Source organism: Centropristis striata, chromosome 17 (genome assembly GCF_030273125.1).
Source record: "Centropristis striata isolate RG_2023a ecotype Rhode Island chromosome 17, C.striata_1.0, whole genome shotgun sequence".
NCBI lineage: Eukaryota > Metazoa > Chordata > Actinopteri > Perciformes > Serranidae > Centropristis > Centropristis striata.
This window is the reverse complement of record NC_081533.1, coordinates 13,450,995-13,472,929: the sequence shown is the minus strand read 5'-3', so window position 1 is coordinate 13,472,929 and position 21,935 is coordinate 13,450,995. Positions and strand designations below refer to the sequence as shown.

The following is a 21,935-nucleotide window of genomic DNA, read 5'->3' as shown; positions in this document are numbered from 1 at the left end:
TGGCTTTGGTAAGTTGAGAGGATGACAGAAGTGACAGTAGATTACATGCAAGGGTGGAGCGCTCTGAATGTGTGTGTTTGCATCTGAACACCTGATTTTGTCATTTTGATCAGAAGCACCAGTTGATTTTATCCTAATCTCTATCTCCCCACACACACACACACACACACACACACACACACACACACACACTCCATTCATCGTGCTGTATAACTGCGGGGCAACCTGGCAGAGACTTTGTCAGCAACTTCTCTCTGCTCTCACACACACACACACTATACGTCTCTCTCTCACCGTTGCTGTAGTTCATCCTATACTGACACATCACTGCAGCACTGTGACTCATAGGAGGCCATCAAAAGCAGTTGGATGAGGTGACCTCTCTGGTTTGAAAATCAGTCCCGTCGCAGCTTCTTAGAAGATAAAGTGTCTTTAAATAGTCGTGTATTTTACATACCATTTAGAAGGCGGACTTAATATGACATAAATCCCTGATGATCCACCTGGAATGCAAAACTACTTCCGTACACGACTCCTGCTGTTTCTTTTCAACACGTCAAGGTGGAGCTGTTGCTGCAGGTGTACAGGTGCATCTCAATAAATTAGAATATCATAGAAAAGTTTATTTATGTCAGTCAGTCCATTCAAAAAGTGGAAATAACACATTTTATGTCTTAATTTATTTAATTTCTTTTAATTATAATGATTATGGCTTACATTTAATTCAAGTTAAGTCAAGTCAAAGTTTATTCATATAGCACATTTAAAAACCACCTCAGTTGACCAAAGTGCTGTACAGTTATTAAAATACAATAAAAATCATACACAAATATAGTTATAAATAAAAACAATGAAAACAATAAAATACTAAAAATAGTAAAACAATAAAATAGTAATAAAAAACTCAATCTAAAAACAGAGTTAGAGATAAAAAGAAAAGAAAAAGAGTAAATAGGTTTTTAATAATGTTTTAAAGTGCTCAACAGACTTAATGAAGAATAAGTTCATTACCCACATGTCATGTGAGTGTGAACAGCACACATGATGAGATTGTAGGCCACATGGTGCGTTCATGTGCTCCCATTCCTGAGTTGGGAAGTCCACTTTGGTGTGTTCATGAACTTTAAGTTGTAATGTGGAAACATTTTATCGCTCAGAGCATTTAAACGTATTTAAATGTATTTCTTTATCTGATTTGTTATCAGGGTTTATGGTGATAAATACGTTTTCTAACTCATCAGACTAATCAAAGTCACTCATCGTGGACAGAAACTAATGCTGACAACCTAAAACGTAAATAAAAATGTGCGGCAAAATGAGTGCGGCAAATTCAGAGAGAGTGTATATACAGTCATGGAAAAAATATATTAGATCATGTTTTCTTCAGTTTCTTGTTCATTTTAATGCCTCGTCACGACACAAAGGGAAGCAAAAAATAGCAAATATTGAGCAAAATGCAGCATAAACAAAATGTTTACCTTATTCGTTAACTACAAATGTCTGTAAAACATAATGGGACTGTGCATAGGTGCCGACTTAAACAGGTTAAACGGTTAAACAGTGTAGATATAAGGTCTGATGGAATCATATTGTGAAGAGACTGCTCCACGTAGCTACTTAATATGATGCATAACATTTTTTTTTTAAATACATGGCCGTTCTTGGCTTCCGTAGATTTATAATATGCAATCCTAGACTGTATATAATCACGGACGTAGTCACCGTGGCATCACCCATTGGTTTGTGGACTGCCTGTTTGAAGCGTCGAGTTCAGCATTACGTCCATCGACATAACACTAAAACAAAATGTACGTTACATACCGGAAACATAAACAATTAACATCATATAGTCTTGAAGAAGACTTGAAACTAGAGATTGAGGATAATGTTGCCACCGCAGTTTCATCTGAGGTTAAAAAAATCAAGTGAGAAGTCGTCTCATTTTGTATTGAGATAGATAGGACCGGAGTTCTTCTGCAACCACTGTTGGCGACCCCTGTTGGATTTTTGAAAGGATGCAGGCTTAAGGCAGTTCCAGGTTTGCTTCACTGCTCAGACTGGGAAGCTGGCACCTGTTTGCAATATATTATAATGAATCCCATCCTTACCCAACCCTCCACTGCTGTCAGTTTTAAAACAAATCAGTTAGAACATTGATGGGTTAGCTCAAGATGCCATTTTCAATCAACTCATGGAGGAAGTTGAAAGTTAGCTAGTTACAATTGATCAAATCTGGTTGTTATTACTGCCTTTTAAAACATTTTGAAAAGATTTTTGAGAGGGACATTTGCAGATGTAATCACTGCTTCTGTGCCAGAACAAAACGCTTGACAGGTGTAGCATCAGCAGCTAAGGGTAGCTAAGTGGGCTTAAGTTGAATACCAAACACTTACTCATAATGACAGTTTCCTTAAAAAATAACACCAAAAAACCTGCTTGGATCACACTTCTCCATTGAGAATCTCTTGTTGTTCATTGGTTTCACATGCAAAAGTGAAAATGATCTTTTTAGAGCAAATTTATGCAGTTAATTTTGTCTTTAAAACATGCACCTGTCACTTGAAACAATTTGGGCTTGAATATAGCTCATGACCTTCCCTGTCAGTCACCGCTGAAGATAGTGAGCCCCGTGCCCTAATTATCTATTTAGCTCGTTGTTTTGGCAGGAAGAGAGCACAGAGACTTGCACACAAGAGGGAATCCCTTTTCCTTTCTTCCTCTGTTTGCTGCTTGTGTATTTTTATGTCTTACAGACATGCTTGGCTCATGTTCTGCACTTAAATTAGCACTATTTTCTTTGGAGGCTTCTTGAATATTCAAGTCACAGGAGGATTATTTACCAGCATCTGGTGTCATTTACTTTGTATCCTTCCTACTTTATTTTCTGGGGATTTTTCAATATTTTCGACAATATCTTTTATGCCCATTGGTGCAGGATACATGCATTTAATGTACCATTTCACTGGATAAGTGGGTCAGCTAGGTATTTATATACAGCCAGTGATGATTTTGGATCCAAAAATGCACTACCCAACCTGAAAAGTGACACCTCCTCCTCCAAACCAACTGATACTGCACATGGAATCCAAAAGAAGCTGCAAAAATGAACCTTTGCTGTCAAATTGGTGGCTATAAAACTGTATGAATGTAATTGAATCCGCCGCGGGCATTTGTGGGTTTTGAGAGTAGGCCGTCCTACAGACCGTGCCACATGCCATCATCTGATCCTGCTTGTTCTCTGCATCTGTTCCCACTGCGAATGCCAAAGAAACGAGGAGTCCAACATGGAATGGCTTTGAAGCGTCATTGCCGTGAGCGCACCAACGTGGTTTTCCTGCTCATCGGAGCTCACAGTCATTCGGCTTGTCCCCTCGTTCGCTCTGCGTCTTCGCCCCCGAGGCCTCAGCTGCATGTGAATTACGACACATGGAGTAAAGATCAGCTGGTCATGGAGCGCAGGGATTCCAGTGACTCTTTTATGCTCCCATTGTCCTCGAATGTGACTGATAGAGCACATCGGGGATCGAGGCAGGAAATGGCCCCGATCATTTTCCGACGGTATTGAATCGGCTGTCACTCAAAAGCATGCGCGTAGATGCCGAGGGAAATAATGGAGACTCATTGGAGCTTACAGTAGATATGCCATGTGGAGTGGGAGATAATAGTGGGATGAAAAGGCCACTATTTAATTTGATGATGCCTAATTATGCAGCCACTGTGTTGAGTGTTCCAGTTTCTGACTGAAAAGATCGTGAAGAGCGATTGTCTGTATTGGCTGCGGTGTATAAAGCAGATGATGATGTCATTGGTCGTGACAATAATAATATTAACTCACAACACAGAAGCACAATTAAATCCAATTTCACAGCCTTAGATCCTCACAAACCTACATTCTTCCCTTTAATTAATGCACTAATTTCCTTTGATTTAAAACAGTCCCATCTGTTCTGTATATAAAGCAAATCTGCTCATTCCCCTTAATACTACTGTTTACTGAGCATTAAGAAAATTTGGCCCAGGCTGTGTATTTTACATAACAGAGTGTCATTCAAAAATTAGCTGTGCAGCAGCAGAACTAATCTGTTTTTTCTTACTGAAATCAATGAATTATGTGCAGGGATTAGTAGTGAACCTCAGTGCTTTAAACCTTGCAAAAATGTACCCATATCACCAAATAACGACTGGAAGTCTGCAGTAAATGTTTGGTCAGATTTGTAACCTTGTTTGCATATTAATTGATTCTGAATTTACATCATGTTTTTGTTTTTTAAGTCAATAAAAAACTTGCAAAATCCCAAAAAGATGGCATATTTTCTTATACCTGTTTATCTCTATCAGCTTCACATTGAGTGGCCATGTACGCTTCTAGGGTTGGGCGATAGGACTTTGTATACCGGTTGACAGTAGAAATGTGTAGAAATGTTTAAATTTTAAATTTTGAGATGTAAACATGTACTTGTATGGGTTTTGTTTGTTTTTTGTCTTGTTTGTTTGTTTTTGTTGTTTTAAGTGTTTTGTTATGTTAAGTTTTGTTGGTGTAGGCTACTGAAAATCAATTGTATGTGATGTCAGACCATCTTTTTTTTATTTTATTGTTCAAGTAGGGGGCAGACAAATATTCACCTTCATGAAAGGAACAAAATAAATAAATAAAGCATAAATAAAAATAAATAAATAAACTTTTTCTATTGCTGTTGCTATTCTACAGTGATTCTTGCACAGTACAACTAAAGGTACATTTGTTGGGACAAATATAATGATAACAACAAAAGTAGTTCATAAGAGTTTAATTTAAGAGCTGATATCTAGACGTTTCCCATGGTTTTCTTGATCATGATTTTGGTTATTACCAAGAAAACCATGGAAAATGTCTAGATATCAGCTCTTAAATAAAACTCTTATCAGCTATTTTTGTTGTTATCATTATATTCGTCCAAACAAATGTACCTTTAGTTGTACCAGGCATTAAAATATTTGAAGTATAGAATTTAACAAGAATTTGAAGTAAAAGAGTGGTCTAATATTTTTTCCATGACTGTATGTGTACAGCACCCTAACATAACATTATATCGACAATGGTAGAATATTTTAGATATGTTGCCCACCCCTATGTTCAGCTAACAGCCGATATATTCATCCAATCACCGGACCCTACATATCTTGTGTGTTAGAAAACTAAAACAGTAACAATGGCATTTTCCAAGTTAAGGTCTCTTAAGAATTTAGATCTTATCCTTAGAAACCTCTTCCCTCAAAAACATGCTATTTTCTGCTGTTTACATATCTTTATGTTATAATATTTATGTGAAAATGTGTGGCGTATGGCGAGGCAGGATTTTCCTCAAACAAGCAGTCTTTTTTTCTCACTTTCGCACGTTTGTTATTTTCAAACATGAATGTTTCTATGTGGGAAGAAGGGTGCAACATTTTCTCATTACACTGTACATATGTGGCTGTGGTGCAAAGCAATTTCCATCCAAGATAGAGCTATCAGTATGCGCCATGGTGCACACAGAGGAGGGATCATGGTGGCAGCTACATCCCTGATGTCACAAATTGGCTGGTGGATGTCCCAACTGCACCACAGTTGCGCCTGTGGCTCTGGAATTGCCTTAAATAAACCACACTGTGTGCATCATTGACTCGAGTATTCACCCTGCGCCACTGATCCAAAAAATAAAGCCCTAAAACACTTTGAAGGATCCTGATTATACACATTTCCTGTCCCTCTCTCTCTCTCTCTTTCACCTCCCCTGTCCTCTATCTCCCTTTCCTTCCTTCCCCCTTCAGGGTCTGGTAGGGGAAAAGTACGGCAGCATCCGAGTGCCGGGGGAGGTTGAATCAGCGGAGTTTGAGATGATCTTGGACGCAGCTGTGGAGGCGGGGCTAGACACACACATCTTGGAAGAGTGGTACTGCAGGGATGAAAACTCTGTGCCACCCGCATACTACCTCAAACCCAAAGCCCAAATGCTTAAGAACTACCAGAACTCTGTGAGTACGGCTAACTTGTTACCACAAAGATGGGATGAGAAGTGCTGATAATGGATTCTTGTCCTTGAGCTCTGTGGTTCATGAATTAAATTCTCCTTGAGGAACATATTTTATATGCACATACAGAAAAGAAAAGCAGCTTTGTTTTGAACTTGTGAGCAGAGTTTCGTCTCAGGCAGCTCTTGAGCGCTTTTGAAGATAAAATATTGAATTTCAAAAACAAGTTTTAGTAAACGTGCAAATGACCCCTTGAAAGTCATTTGAAAACAATTTTGTCAGCACAGTTAATTTTATATAAAACTGTTAAGCTCCTTCTTATCTTACCCAGAACTTATAGAAAATATGTGGGTGAGTAGCATGATAATGTTGCCATGAGTTCATTTTAAGTCATTTAAACTGTGAATTGTTAGCCAGTGTAGGTCTTGAACACTTAGAGAATGCTAAAAACAATCAGATATGAAAGTTTTTATTCTTTTGAAATCAATCTCTTAAATCCCCAAACAAACAAAATCACTCAAAAATCAATCATACCAGTGAAGAAATTGCCAGTTCGCCTCTACTGTCTACTGTCTAACACACTTTGGATAAAACAATGTCAACTTCCATATAAAAAGCCTTCACTGTTCTGTGATTGACTAATCCTGGTTGCCTCAACATATTTATAGCAACTGGCTAGTAGGCTAGCTAGCTTGTCTGCCTCTCAAGCTGCCAGATGCTCTTCTTCCAGAGAAGTAGTTTCCTTTAAGGCCATAAGGCTATTTTTTGTTATCAGTAATAGCATGAAAGCATAGAGCTAGGTAGCTAACTAAATGAATATGTCAACATAAAAGCAAGCATAAAAGTGTTCTGTCATATAACTAGGCTGCTTTAATACATAATATAATTATATTATTGTAATTTTAAGACCATTTTATGCCACTGATATAATGATAATCTCAAAGGACGTTGTCACTCATTTGGTGATAGCAACACTGCAAAAAAGGTGTGTCTAAAAACAAGACAAAAACACTAAATCTGAGGGAAATTATTTTGCTGCATGGACAGATAATTTCACTTGACAAGATTTCTTAAATTTAGATTATTAAATCTAGAAAAAAGCATGTTAGTTTAAAAGCTTAAAATCAACACTTGCAAGCTGCAAGCAGCGATGAACTGGCCTGAGCAGAGTGCACTGCAAATTATTTGTTTCTTACCAAGATTTTAAAAAACTTTAGATTTAGAAGTGTTACATAATTGAGCTTGTTTTAAGATTAAATTTTTTATTTTAAGCATTCAACATGCTTATTTCTAGATTTAACAATCTTAATTTAAGAAATCTTGTCAAGTGAAATTATCTGTCCATGCAGCAAGATAATTTCCCTCAGATTTAGTGTTTTATCTTGTTTTTAGATCCCCTTTTTTTGCAGTGAACATGTTTTGTTTGAAGCTCAAAGTTTTGACATTTTATTTAATTACTTGCTGGCTATTTAGCTTACCAAAGTCCACCATGCTAATGGTTCCTAGCTTACTAGCCAGTCCCTAGTAAGTAAGATTTTCCAACATAATGCTTTATCCACACACTCTTTCCACAGCATAGGAAAGCACATTGCTGTCACCAGAAGATTGATAACTTTGTTCGGCCTAATTTCTGTAACCAATGTAGCATGAAAACATAGAGCTAGCTAGTTAGTTAGCGAACTAGCCAGCTGCTAATTGAATACGTTGAGGCAACAAATCCTCGACAGTTACAGCACAGTTGATGCTGCTTTTAGGCTTGTAGTCAACACTCCCAGGTTCTGATAAAGCACTAGCTCCAAAAGAAAGATTCTCACATTAAACACAGAACAATATTCCCTCTGTTACAGTGCATTTCTGCACAGTACTTAAGAAAACATGAGTAACCACATGCCCTCAGTCCATGATGAGAGTCCTCTGTCTAAACTGTAGAGTCAGACTGTCCTCTCCCTGCCCCCTGTCCCGCCTAGATGGAGTCAAGCAGCGCCGCCAAGACCAAGAATGACAAAGCCTGGAGGAATGTGTCGGAGGAGATCAAGAGGATCTTCCGAACGGCGGTGCTGCAGCTTCAGGAGAAGGGGACCATGAAGAGCGCTCAGGCCAAGAAATTCCTTTGCTCTGGTTAGTTTAAGGTCGACTTTCTCTTCTTCTTCTTCTTCTTCTTTATCTTTTCAAGTCACATCTTTTGATAACTTCCTTTCAAGTTCGAACAAACTTTACTGTCCAATGGGAAGCTTACTTCTGCTCCTGGGGTTTTTTTTATTGGGTGTTTTGAAATTATTGTAGTGGCAAAAATCGTTATAAGGAGGAAAGATCACTGAGTATAAGCAAAAAAGGTTTATTCCAGTTGCAATTAGGAGAGCACAAGGTACAGTCAAAAAAGTCTGCACAGAGTGAATCTGCAGACAAAGGGAGCTAACAGTTTTTATAGAGTTACAATACATGTGTGTGTGTTGGGAAGGAGGCACAGTCTTACGACCTTGAGGACTTGAGATAGCAGGCATTCTGCGCAAGAACAAGAAGAAGCAACTGTGACCTGTTATCTTACAGGATGAAAAGGGCGGATTGTGTTCACATGAAAATGATATAAAATTATGTGAAAGAGATATGAAGTTATGTGAAAATGTTTATAAAGTTATGTGAAAATGTTCAGAAAGTTATGTGAAAATGCATACGCATGGCACTTTGTCATAACATTATCTTATAAAAATAATTATTATGTGACCTTTTATTGATGACACAAATATAAAGCTCGGAATGCAAATTATATAATTGATTCAACTTCTGCTATTTACCTTTTTTCATGTTGGGTCATACATGCTGAATTGTAACAAGTATTTCTTGAGCTAAACAATTAGTTAATTAATTTATTCCAAACAGTATGTGTGGTAGTCGTAATGGGCTTTCCCACAGGTTTTTAAAGCAGAGGCAGAACTGCCTAGTCTGGAATAAAAAACCTTCTGGTGACACAATGAATGAGGAAAAATTATTTCTTTAAAAAAACATATATTACATTAACCTTCAGGGGGAAGGTATCAAGTGTCAAAGGCCATATATTTAATAGGTAGGGCTTTTTTGTAGAACGTCATCTTGTCACTAAATTGGTAACAAGAGATGAGATGCAATCAGGATCTGTCAGACTCAGCTCAGCAGCTGACAGTGATTGATCGATCACACTGTATTTTCACCTCTGGGTGATTAATCCAAACAGTGTGTTGCAATGACAGATAAAAACAGGAACTTTTTCTTTTTTTTACTTTTTTTGACAAGTGACTTTTCAAGACCACATTCCCACTTTTTAGTAATGTTTTTAAGGGGGACATGACATGTTAATTTTAAGGTTCATGCTTTTATTTTGGGTTTCCACAAGAACATTTTTACATTACATAAAAAAACAAACAACACTGCTCCTTTTATTTATCCTGTCTGCTCTGATTGGTCTATGCTCTTGGCATCTCTGTCCTGTCCATCATTGCGACGAGAGGAATGACTTTAATATAGTATAGCAGCACCTTATTGTGAAAAATCACCAATAACATTTCTAAACTAAAAACTACACAATCGTACATGTTCCAGCAGGATGTGATCCAAAATTGGGGAGTAAAAAACAACATCAAGTTTCCCTGATGTTAGCATGTAGCTACATATAGCAATGGAATGATTTAAACTGAGGTTAGCAGCTGCAGTTACTAGCGGTTAAAAAAATTACACATAAAAGCTTCTCAACCAAAATTTACACAATCAAACATTTTCCAGCAGGAATGTGATCCAAAATTGAGGAGAAAATACCAACATTGGCAACCACGATGACAGGTTTCCTCACCGTTAGCATGTAGCAGTGTATGTAATGTAAACACTGCAGTAATGTGCCTGGAGCTGATGACCATATATGGAATTCTCTCACAATTTTACATTAGTTCGAACCAGGATAATATAAACTATAAGAAGCGGAGCGTTCGAAACGGATAGAAATCAGCAGCTTTAACCTTAAACTTCGGTCACATCTATTATGAACATTCAACATTGTAATATTTTATATCGGATAGAAAACAAGGAAAGATATAACAGGTCCCCTTTAATGTTATTATGCAGTATTTTCAGTGATTATCTGGCTAATTGTGAGTAACTCTTCTGGATGTGGTTTAAGTCATAAAACCACAATTTGTCCTCCAATGTGACTCGAGAAAATACTAATAATTGTCCACCAACGGGACCACTCTGAGCTCTCCTATTAAGATCAAACATCAAAACAGAGAATCAAGTAAACAAACCAAACAGATATTGGTATGGTGCTGTAATAAAACCAAAAGCTAAAAGGTGCAACTCTTGAATAATTCCTCGCACTATTTATTTTGACCCTGTAAGTTTGGTGCAACAAGCTCAATATCAGCTCCTGTCTGTAAAAGACTCCGTACGGGTTTCACCCAGTTATTACTGAATTGTTTGGACAGCACTGAACTTATCTTTCAAGACATCTCTTGTTTTTTTTTTCTGTCTTTGTGGGAGATGCAATATGCCGTCAGAATATCATGACAAGTCCTTTAAAGGCCTGTCTCTGTTCTTAAAGAGCAGACACAGTATGAAGCCTTTTCCATGGAGGAAATAAAGGATAATACAAAGCTAATTAAGTATTTGCAAGTTTCATAAATTCACATGAAAAGGGAGCACCTCTTTAGTGTCAGGAATCTGCAGTTTTTATGCACTTTAATTGAGCACACTGGGCTTTAAGCGGGGCTTGATTGTACCATGCAGAGGAAGTTGTGCCGTCTCCTGGAACTTTCCTTTCACACTTTTCTCTCTCTCCAACCTAATTAGTAGGCTACCATGTGAGCTAAACTACACAGGAGATGCTTGCAGAATTTCAGTCAGTCGGCTTTTCGTTGGGGAGCCTGTGATACAGTTCAGTGCTGCTGGCTTATGTGATTTTATCAACTTTTTTTTCCTTAAATAAGGCTCAAGAGAAATCTATCTAATCGGAGGCTAAAGGCTTCTAAAATCTGCTCAGCTTTGCTCCTCAAAGAAATCTAAATCCTACATCTGTTAGACATTTATCTTTGAAAGTTGTACATTATAATCCAGAGGTGGTCCTTATCGGCATTTGGCCATTTTAGAATATACCAAACACAAAGCTGTAATCTTACTTTTCAAAGGTTATTATCAGATAGGCTGAAGAATACTTCTAAGTTGTATTTTTCTCTCATTTCAGCCTTGGAGGATGAATTAGACTTTGCCCTTGGGAAACAAACACCTGCCTTTCTCAGGAAATGTGTCTGCTACATTCGAAAGATCTCCAACTTCGACCGTTTCGCCAAAATCCCAGACATGACCCGATACATGGACATCGTGGTAAGCGGCGATCGCATCATGCGCAACCAAGAAGCCTACGAACGCCTTCTGAAGGTACGGGACGAGTTCATCCCAACGGTAGTTGCTGCCTCCAACCTCCGTGTCTATTCTTCAGTCACTCACTGCGACATGAAGTTGGGCTACTCCCAAGAAGTGGAGAGCCACTATGTAGAGGGTCTGTGTAAACAGTTCTATGAGGACATGGTGGATATCATCCAAGCCACGGTCCAGCAGAACTTTGACACAGAGACTGACCCACTCTATGATGAGATCCTGCAGCACTCGTCCCTCTGTAAAAGCTACGCAGCCCTCTACGAGTTCAAGACCGAGTCTTTGGATTACGTACAAGAATACCTTATGCCGTCGAAGGGGAGTAGAATGAGCCCTCTGGTGGTGTACGGGGGACCTTGCACTGGGAAGACTCTGCTGCTGTCTGAGGTGGCCAAACAGGTGAGACATCATAGTGAGAATATTTTAAAATGATGCTGTCATCTTTCTCATTTCGTGTGATCCCCTCCCCACTTTCTCTCTCACTTTGGCCGGCTCTCGCAGTGTGTTCACGCTTCTGCTGGTCTGTCTGTCTGATCTGAGCATGTGTCCATCTTTGTAGCACAGAGTATGAGGGGGCGTGCAACTGTTCATCTCTTCTCATCAAACGATTGCTTGACCATCTGTGTGTCTGCCAAAAGACAGTCCATTGCCATGCACATGTCTCTAATTTCCTGTGAAGCCTTGTGCGTGCATCTGTGTGTGTGTGTGTGTGTGTGTGTGTGTGTGCCTGAGTGCACTGTATGCATCTGTACACAGGTTCGCTTTTTAGATGTTTATGCGTTAACATCTGTAGAGATTTCTGCAAACACTGTGTACATTTGTTTCTTAAAGTGCTTGTAGCTCCGTGTTTGTGCAAATGCATCGTATTGTCTGTTCACTCTCTGGCTTTTTGTGTGCCGTCTGGCTGCCCGGCTACATTAAGATCACACCGTAGCCAAGATCACACAGCAAACACCCACAGATATATCCCTTCTGTCCAACCTTTCTTATAAAAATCACATTGATGCACTTATTTATTGGGCGCGCCATTCATATCATCCATTGTATAGTTCAGTGATTCCCAATCAGGGGTACTTCTGTTGCACCTGGGGGTACATGGAAAAGGTGTAGGGTCACTAAATTTATATATAGTAAATATATTGCACTTCATAGAATTATTATTATTTGAATAAAAATATCTGCACATATTAAAGAAGCTATTTTAGTTGAGTTTGGCGACTGTGGATAAAAACAAGTCCTGGTTGTGGTTCTTTCATAAATAGTTTAAATGAGGCCTAAAGGGCAAACAGTTGAAATAAATAAAAGGAATGGCTGACTGAAATAGTTGGCTAAAAGTATTTGGATAAACAGTTGGAATAGTTAGCTTAATGCAACGGATAAGCAGTTGAAACATTTAGCTTAAAGTCTTGCCTAAATGGCTGAAATATTTAGCCTAAAACAACGGATAAATGGTTGAAATAGTTAGCTTAAAGCAACGGATAAATGGTTGAAATAGTTAACTTAAAACAACAGATAAATGGTTGAAATAGTTAACTTAAAGCAATGATAAGCAGGTGAAATGGTTTGCTTAAAGTAATAGCTGAATGGCTGAAATAGTTAGTTAAAAGCCACGGATAAAGAGCTGAAATAGTTAGCTTAATGTAAAGGATAAATGGTTGAAATAGTAAGCTTAAAGCAACAGATAAATGGTTGAAATAATTAGCTTAAAGCAACAGATAAAGGGTTGAAATAGATAACTTAAAGAAACAGATAAATGGTTGAAATAGTTAGCTTAAAGCCACGGATAAATTGGTTAAAATAGTTAGCTCAAAACAACGGATAAATGGTTGAAATAGTTAGCTTAAAGCCACGGATAAATTGGTTAAAATAGTTAGCTCAAAACAACGGATAAATGGTTGAAATAGTTAGCTTGAAGCAACAGATAAGTGGTTGAAATAGTTAGCTTAAGCCACAGGTAAATGGTTGAAATATTTAGCTTAAATCAATGGATAAATGGTTGAAATATTAAGCTTAAAGCAACGGATAAGCGGTTGGATAAAAGGCTGAAACGATCAGCTTCCCCACAAGTAGTAATCCAATTGCTTCCCAAACCAACCTAAATATTGACAGTTAAGTTGTATGAAAGAATGAAAGGTATCCACTTTTTAATAATGAGTAGTGTTATATACATTTGGAACATTCATTGGGAATTGATTAAGGGGGACCTGAGTTCATCTGACTGGCCTATTGGTGTGCATCAGACCAAAAAGATTGGGAACCACTAATTTTACATGGTAGCCTACAATAACAGCAATAAAACAATGATCAAAGCCTAAACTTCAGCAGTGGGAATGAACTATTTCTACAGTCATTAGCTAATTCTGCTACAAATAAATGAGCCCAGTGCACAAGGACCATGTGTCTAGTTTTCATCAGGGGAGTTTACCTGTTTTCTTCGAGTCTGCCCTCATTTTTGTGCCATAAACGTCTTTGTTCTGCCTTGTTTTCGATGCCAGGTGGATTCTTCAAAAGCTTCCTTCAAACATACTGGCAGTTGTGTTGTTTCCTCAAATGGAAACAAGTTTGAACAGAGAAAAGGAAAATCTGCTTTCTTAAACCAATAGAGACGTTTTAAGAAATTCATTTTTTTTTTAAAGATATCAGTTGTGCCCATTCATTGTTAACTAGTAATTCTCACTATTAAAAGGAAATGGCCTCTTTTGGCTCAAATAGGCAGTTCATTCAAATGATTCAAAAGATTGTATGACTTTCACTATGCCTTTTACTGCCCACACAGCTGATTTATCACAACCTGATTGCACTAATACACATGCAGTATGTGAGTCGGGCTGTCTAGTCCACATTAACTACAGTTTTATATGGGAAACTGCAAACATATATCATTTAGGACTAGATAATCAAATATTAAAAAGATATAACTCAATGAAGATGTTTGATGTAGCATGACAATTGTAGTTTTCTACTTTCTGCATTTAATAGCAAGTTAAAACAACCAAAAAGAAAGATTTAAACATGATAGTTTGAAATCCTATGTGGCCTTGATGTTTACAGGAGAGAGAGATGTTATTAGATGTAGGCGAGATAGAAAAGAAGAGCAGTGCTGTCCAAACAATTCAAAGGGTAAAGTGGTCTGGGGCCACTGTGCCACAACTCTGCGCTCGAATCTACAGGGTGTAATTCACGCCAGACCTGTTTGGTTTGATTCATCTGACCCCTGGAGCATTCATGTTGTTACAGTTGAGCTCAGGTCACACCGGATCTTCTAGAAAACACAGGTCCTGCACTCGCATGAGTGGACTGAGCTGTGGTTTGTTTGTCATGTAACACAATACAGAACAAAGACAGCTTATGTTTAAACTCAGGAGTTAAAAATGGACAAATCGTCCTTTGTTGTGTAATAATACATATTATATATCATGTCCTGTTTCAGTTTGCAGCATCTATGAAATGAAAGAAAGTATAGTTTGTGCACATAGTAATGGCCTTTGACTCACTGTAAGCTAGTATAATAATAACAAGGAACCTCATTGTGATAAGTAAATGTAAGTAAGTAATAAAATAAATAAAAGTGAGAAAATGGGCAAAAATTGAACAAACTGATTTGCAAATGAATTCTGCATCACTTGCAGCCCCGAATGACATAAGATATTGCATTAATAATTTTACAGCACAAATATGTCAATGAAGTTTTGCAGCTGAGTGCAATTTGCACTTTTTTTGTGTCGGGTTGCAATGATGCATGTGGCAAAATATCAATGCTATCGAGGCCAATGCGTTATTTGTGAGGGGTGAGAATCAGCCGGAGCCAGAGGTCTTGTCAGGAGGGGCTTGCCAAAGTGCCACTTTCATCCAAACCTCCTGAAGGCAATTAAGAGAGAGGGAAGGGAAAAATGTAAGCAGCATCTGGGAAAAGAGGGAGAGAGCAGAAGTAATTTGTTTATATAATAATCTTTTTTCAGTTTTTTGTAATATATTTTAACTAAGACATGCAGGGACGCTTTATTTCTTCATTTTTAATGACACAACTGTCATTGCATACTGTCACTGCATCACAAAATAAATGAGTTTGAGCACACACCCCATTTAAATGCACTCAGTTACCACTAACTCTGATAATTTCACTGTAACTGTGCGAGGCTATCAGCGCTGATGTCTGTGAATTGGAGTGTTTTTGCGATGAGGTTCATTTGCATAGAAAAGGGCCAATTTTGCAGCAAATGTATGCATATTACCTCATTTAAATACGTGCCAATAGCACAGGAGTAACGAGACGCTGTTTGCTCGGCAGTAGGGGTGCTTTTCACCCTTTGCCGGAGCTTTCAGAATTACACAGTCTCTTTTTCGTCTTATTTCTACAGGTTTAGCCACACAATCTGTGGATTCATCCCTGAAGTTATATCTGGTGTTTGATATATAATTCAAACCAGTCCACTCAGACAGGAGGAATCCATGTCAAAATGTCATCAAACATTTGTGGGACTCTGAGGCTGAGCTTTCTGTTGCACTGTGATATTTCTCTGTTGCAGTATGCTCTAAAACTTAAACTTAAAAAAGTATGCCTTTACAACTTTTTTTTGTTTAGGAAATTGGATTGCCAATTACAAAGAGAAGGACAATAATAACAATAGGTATTATGAAATATTTTCCTTGGAGGTTTAATCTTCACCACAGTAACTCGGAGCCTCCGGCTTCAGTTGTGTTTTGTGATGATTACAGGTGTTTAAGGCTGCAAAAAATGTTTTCATATCATCAGCCAAATTGCACACAGTTGCAGGATAAGAATAATACCAGATGAAAAAATACACTAGTTGTTAAATAGACTATTAGAGCATAATATGGAGTGGTATGTAATTGGTTCCTAACAGTGCAATGGCTGCTTTGGCACAGTTAGAGAATATTGCCAATGCAGGAACGAGTCTTCAGAGACTCTGCTAAATTTTGAGCCCATGATTATGGCTGGCATTTACTGCACGTAAGAATCAGGTTAATTAAAGTTATGTAGACTTTCATTTATGTCTGATTGTAATGGTGGATGTTAGGCTTGTGCACTGGCATACAAATTCACAAAAGCTATGTTTAGAGAATATTTAACCAGCACAAAGCTCTATGATCCTGCCCTCCTGTTCTGCAGGAACATTGTTCCTTTATTCAATGCACCATTATGTCACATGTGACATATTGTAGCTACAGTTGAAATTCATAAAAAAATAGATCTATGAAAATCAAGCAGGCTGACAGAATGTTTATGAGTTTTGCACAAATTTATAGCCTTTAATGTCACAGTTTTATAATTCAGTCACACACATCTAACTAAAACATTTAAAATCGTGTACAGTCTACTGATAGATTCTGTCTCTTTTTCTCTCCCGTCTCTCACACATACTCACAGCTAAAATTGGAGTATGCGTCATCACTATTGCCCTAAAAGTGTCAAATAACATCTTAATGTCTCCTGAAATCTCAGCTGGGCCATTTAATGAATTCATGAATGAAATTATAATATCAATGAAGCTTCAGAAATTAGAGTAGTGCTCATTCATATAATGTTTCTCATAATGAAAAAAAAGTATTCATTCATTAAATGTGTATATTAATTACTTTGAGAATGATTGAGAGCATTAAAAAGGAACACTACTAAGATGTACACATATTTCTATGTCTAATAAATGTTTATTGGAATTTGGTGAAGCACATCATAAGGTTAAAATGTATGAAACCTATCCTCCTTGCTGTGCTAATGAGCCCTGCATCATACTGTGAGAATAACAATTAATTAAATCACTCTGCCCTCCCTGTAGTGCTTTGATTATTCTACTTGTTTGTGCATGTTTCTCCTGGCCAGACCAAGCAAAATTAACATTTTAGTCAAAGTAAAAATAAACAAATGTCTGAAAATGTTCCCCATTCTTTCCTAAAACTTTGTATTAAAAGTGTACTCTATTTATTCTAACAATCGTCTCTCAATGCTGTTTTCCAGGCTTACACGTGGCTGCAGACAGAGATGGGCCCTGAAACCGACCCAGTGGTTGTTGTCCGTTTTATTGGCTCGAGCCACCTCTCCATGGACTTACGCAGCCTTCTCCAGAGCATTTGTGAACAGATTGCAATAAACTACCGCTGCCTGATTCACTTTTTGCCTAACAAGATCCAGGAGATGAAGGAGCTCCTGATCAACCTTCTAGGGGAAGCTTCATTCCACAGGCCCTTGGTCATCGTCCTGGACGCCCTCGAGCAGCTCTCAGATAGCGATGAAGTTCGCAAGCTGTGGTGGCTCCCCATACATCTGCCTCGGACAGTCCGCATTGTAGTCTCAACGTTGCCCAATAAACATGGCATCCTGCAGAAGCTTCGACAGCTCATCCACGACGAGGGGTATTATGTGGAAATGATCCAGAGGGACCGCAAGGTCTGCAGCCAAACATTAAAACAGCAGTTGCTTGGGGTGAAAAGAAAAGTCACCTCAGGCCAACAGATCTATGTCAATGAGGCACTTGCTAAGTGTACATTGCCAATGTTTGTCAACCTCATCTACAGAGAAGTAGTTCATTGGAGGTCTCACAAAGATGTGGATGACAGGTCCCTGTGCTCCACAGTTCATGAAAGCATAGAACAGCTTTTCTACTCAGTGGAGAACAAGTTAGGCCAACGATTTGTCTTCAGAGCATTAGGGTACATCACCATGGCCAAGGCTGGCCTGACTGAGGTCGAGCTGGAAGATATTCTCTCCCTTGATAATATCGTACTTGGTGATGTCATTGTGCCAACATACCTTAAAAACCCCTTGAGGATTGCTTATGATTTGGTTGCAAGGCTTAAAGAGGAGCTAGATGGTTATCTGGTGGAACGGCAGGTACGCAACGTCACCTTGATGGTTTGGGCCAACAGGCATCTGCATCTCATTGCCCAGAAGCTGTATCTTAGCAACGAGGAGGACGTCCATCAAATGCACAGCCTCCTAGCTGAGTACTTCCTGGGGGCATGGTCTGGAGGCCGAAAGAAGATCTTCACTTATGATAACAACCATTTCACTTCCCTTAATATATCTCATCACAAAAACCCCCACCATCAGCAGTCCCATGAGAAAGCCTCCTCTGACAAGTACTCCTATGACAGACAGACTCCAGAGCAGCCTTGGGTGTTCCAGTGCAATCTTTTGGAGCCCGACATATTCTTTGTCAACCACAGGAAGATGACAGAGCTGGTGTACCACCTGACCAGGAGTGGGCGCACTGATGACCTCATGTTCGGTGTCATCATGAACTTCAGCTGGCTGTACACAATGATCAAGATTGGCCAGTTTGAAAAGGCTTTAACAGACATTGACCTAGCTTACAGCTACACCCAAGAAAAAGAACTGAAGTTCTTGGCCACCACCCTCCGTAGCATCAAAGTAAAAGTGCTGAAGAACCCAGCATCGCTGTCTGCAGAACTGCAGCAAAGGCTTCTGCCAGTTGTCACCTCGCTCCCCAAGCTCAGACACCTCCTCCTGGAGTGTGACAAAGATGGCCCGAAGTACTGCTCCATTGTGCCTCTCCACTCCTCTATGGACGTCACCTACAGTCCAGAGAGGCTCCCTTTGTGCTCTAGCTACATGCAGATTGTGGAGATCTTGCCCACTCTAGCCCCAAACATAGTCCTTGTAGCCCTTGAAGATGGGTCTGTCAGCACCTGGGACGTAGAGAGCAGACAACTTCAAAGACAGATTGACACCGCCAGATCTGTTGTGCTTGGAATCAGGCTAACCACTGATGAAAAGTATCTGGTCGTGGCCACAACCAAAAACACGCTGCTCATCTATGATAATCACAAGTCCTGCCTTTTATCTGAGGTTGAAATCAAGGGGTCCAAGCATGGTGGTGTCACTGGTGGAGTGGCCTTCATCAATGGTTTTACTTTGTCCACCCATCATGCTTTGGCTTGGCTTGAGGCTAGTAAAGAAGTCAACGTTATCGACCTACTCTACGGTTGGCCTCTCTACCAGTTCCATTGCTGGTATGAGGTGACTTGTGTCCAGTGCTCACCAGATGGAATGTATGCCTTCTGTGGCCAGTACCTCAACACTGCATCCATCTTTCATCTGGGAAACGGGGACAAGTTGGCCACTGTGACCTCTGAGTTTTCTGGGGGTTTCGTAAAGTCCATTCTAGTTCTGGACACCCTTAACCAAATGGTGATGGTTGACAATGAAGGCAGTTTGTCAGTATGGAACACCAAAGAGGTCACCAACCCACGTCTGATGGAGGATTACGATTGTAGAGGGGATGACAGTGAAGTGGTGGGCATTGAGCTATCTGAAGACCAACGCTCCATTCTCATTTGCAAGGCCAGAAGTATCGAGGTTCTGGACACAAAAGTATGGAAAATGGTGGAGAAGTTCAAAGCCAAACGCACTGAACGCTTTGTGGCTGCCGTTCTCTCCAAGAATGGACAGAGCATTGTGGCCTCCATGGAGAACACCTCCTCCATCTTTGTCTGGAGGAGAGACAGTGGTCAGTGCATGGCCAGCCTGATTGAGATCTCAGGGGCCATTGTCAAACTCATTAAATCCGCCCACCACAACCTACTCCTTTCTGTTGCCAGCAGTGGAGTTCTGTCTGTTTGGGACATTGATATCATCACGGCCATGTCCAACATTGACAAAACAGGCAAGAAGATCCAGACCTTGCAGCTATCCGGTAGAGAGGATTATGTGTTTACCATGGACGGTTCAGAAGCTGTCCACAAGTGGAACTTCAGCACTGGCTTTATTGAGACGGTCTTTAAGCACGAGGGCATAGTCGAGAACTGTGTCCTGACCTCCTCAGGGGATCTCATGGTGACTTCAGATGACAAGTCCAGTCAGTACATCTGGCAAACCAACACTGGAGAGAACATCTTTCGCATCAATGGACAGAGAATATCACAGCTGCTAATCACCCACAACGACCAGTTTGTGGTGTCCCTCTGCGAGCAGAACGCCTCCAGAGTCTGGAGGCTCGGGACCGGGCACAAAGTGTGCAACATTTTAGTCACCCTCCAGAATGCACTGATCACCACAGCAAACACTTTCCTTGTGGGAACCTCCAAAAACAAACTCCTCGCGGTCAGCCTGTGGTCGGGCAGTGTATCCAAGAAGTTTGTCTGTGATGACGGCATTAGTATCGTCAACTTCAAGCTCATTCCTGACTGCCCTGATTGTGTGGTTTTCATCACATCCACAGAGACCGTCTTCATCTGGAGTGTGGCAGATGAGTCCGTTTGCAGGCGAGTCCAGCTGCCAACCAATTTCCTAAAAAATTTAGAAGACTTCCAGATCTCGCCCAATGGAAAACTAGGAATTGTCTCAAAAGGTGATGAGAATATTAATGTCCTGGATCTTCACAGTGGGAAGCTGAGGCTCGTCCATGCTGCTGGCATAATTTGGCGTCAGAAATTATCAAGAGATGGACGTTATCTTGTCTATGTCTGTTTCCGGAACTGCGATGAAGACGACGATGCCGGTGTTGTGTCCAATCTGATCGTGATGCGCCTTGCTGATGGTAAGAGCATCGGCACATGCTCCCTTTACAAGACGCCCACCTTCCTGTCTCTCTCCCAGCGAGCGCTAAACATCATCATTGGCTTCGAGGACGGCAGCATCGGCACATACACAGTAGTGGACCGTGTTGATGCAGCCCTCAAGATAAAGATAGCCACCTCCAACAGCCGACAGATTGTCAACAATGCCTCGCAGAAGGTGCGGCCCAAGTGTGGCAACCATTCCTTTAAGACCGTCGCCGACTGCGTTTGGAGGGAGTCAACCGAGGTCTTCTCCAGGGACAGCCCCATCAATGTGTCTGACTCTGGTGAGGGTGAGTCGACCACGCCTACAAAAAAGACTGAACTGCTGCAGTGAAGGACGGAGATCAGAGAAGCGGGTGGAGTTAGGACAGGCAGGTGGAGATAGGTGACGGAGTTTAGAATCTCTGGGGTTGCAGTTGATTCTTGTTTACAGCCACGTGATTCAGCTGCAGATGTCAGCCCTCTGGGTAGTTAATGGGCCGACCGTTTTTAACGCTGCACTCAAATTATGTATTAATTACTTCCAACTTATGATACAGTTCCTCTTTGTTTTACACACGAAGACTGTTAGAAAAATGCTATGTTTTTGAAAAGAAGACAAATGTAAATTCTGTGAGGTATTAGTTTGCCATTATGTGTCCTTTTTGCATTTGAAGAACAAAGTTATTATTCAAATGTCTTGGTCAAACATTTTCAAAGCCATTCCAGTGATCTTAGCCACTTTCATTGTACACTATCTTTATTTACATTGTGCACATTAAGCCATAATGTTTAAGAGTGGATTTACGTTTGTATCAACATCAGTCGGTACTGTACAAAAAAAATGGAAGAACTATGAACATATGTACATATCCCTTTTTGGCTGCTGCAATTTGTGCAACTCCTTAAAAATGTTATGTTGTGCTTAATGCAATCAAAGTGAGTGCCTGGAAATTAAAATGTTCTTTATGTGCAGATTACAAGATTAATGAAAATGCAGGGAATTTGTAAACACAGTATACACACAGTTA

The 21,935-nt window shown here is 39.8% G+C and overlaps 1 protein-coding gene across 1 annotated transcript; it reads left to right on the top strand.

Moving 5' to 3' along the window:
* Positions 1–5,841: 5,841 nt before the first annotated feature.
* On the top strand, positions 5,842–21,259 carry LOC131989192 (NACHT and WD repeat domain-containing protein 2). The gene is made up of 4 exons (XM_059354391.1): positions 5,842–5,994; positions 7,959–8,109; positions 11,195–11,784; positions 17,363–21,259. Exons 1-4 carry the CDS (start codon positions 5,857–5,859, stop codon positions 21,257–21,259), a joined length of 4,776 nt encoding a protein of 1,591 aa, XP_059210374.1. The 5' UTR covers positions 5,842–5,856.
* Positions 21,260–21,935: the final 676 nt, after the last annotated feature.

Bases quoted from the DNA above. Each gene is read 5' to 3' on its own strand.
- LOC131989192 (XM_059354391.1), top strand. From the start codon at position 5,857: ATGATCTTGGACGCAGCTGTGGAGGCGGGGCTAGACACACACATCTTG. The intron at 5,995-7,958 runs GTGAGTACGGCT...TGTCCCGCCTAG, and splicing joins TTAAGAACTACCAGAACTCT to ATGGAGTCAAGCAGCGCCGC. The intron at 8,110-11,194 runs GTTAGTTTAAGG...CTCTCATTTCAG, and splicing joins CAAGAAATTCCTTTGCTCTG to CCTTGGAGGATGAATTAGAC.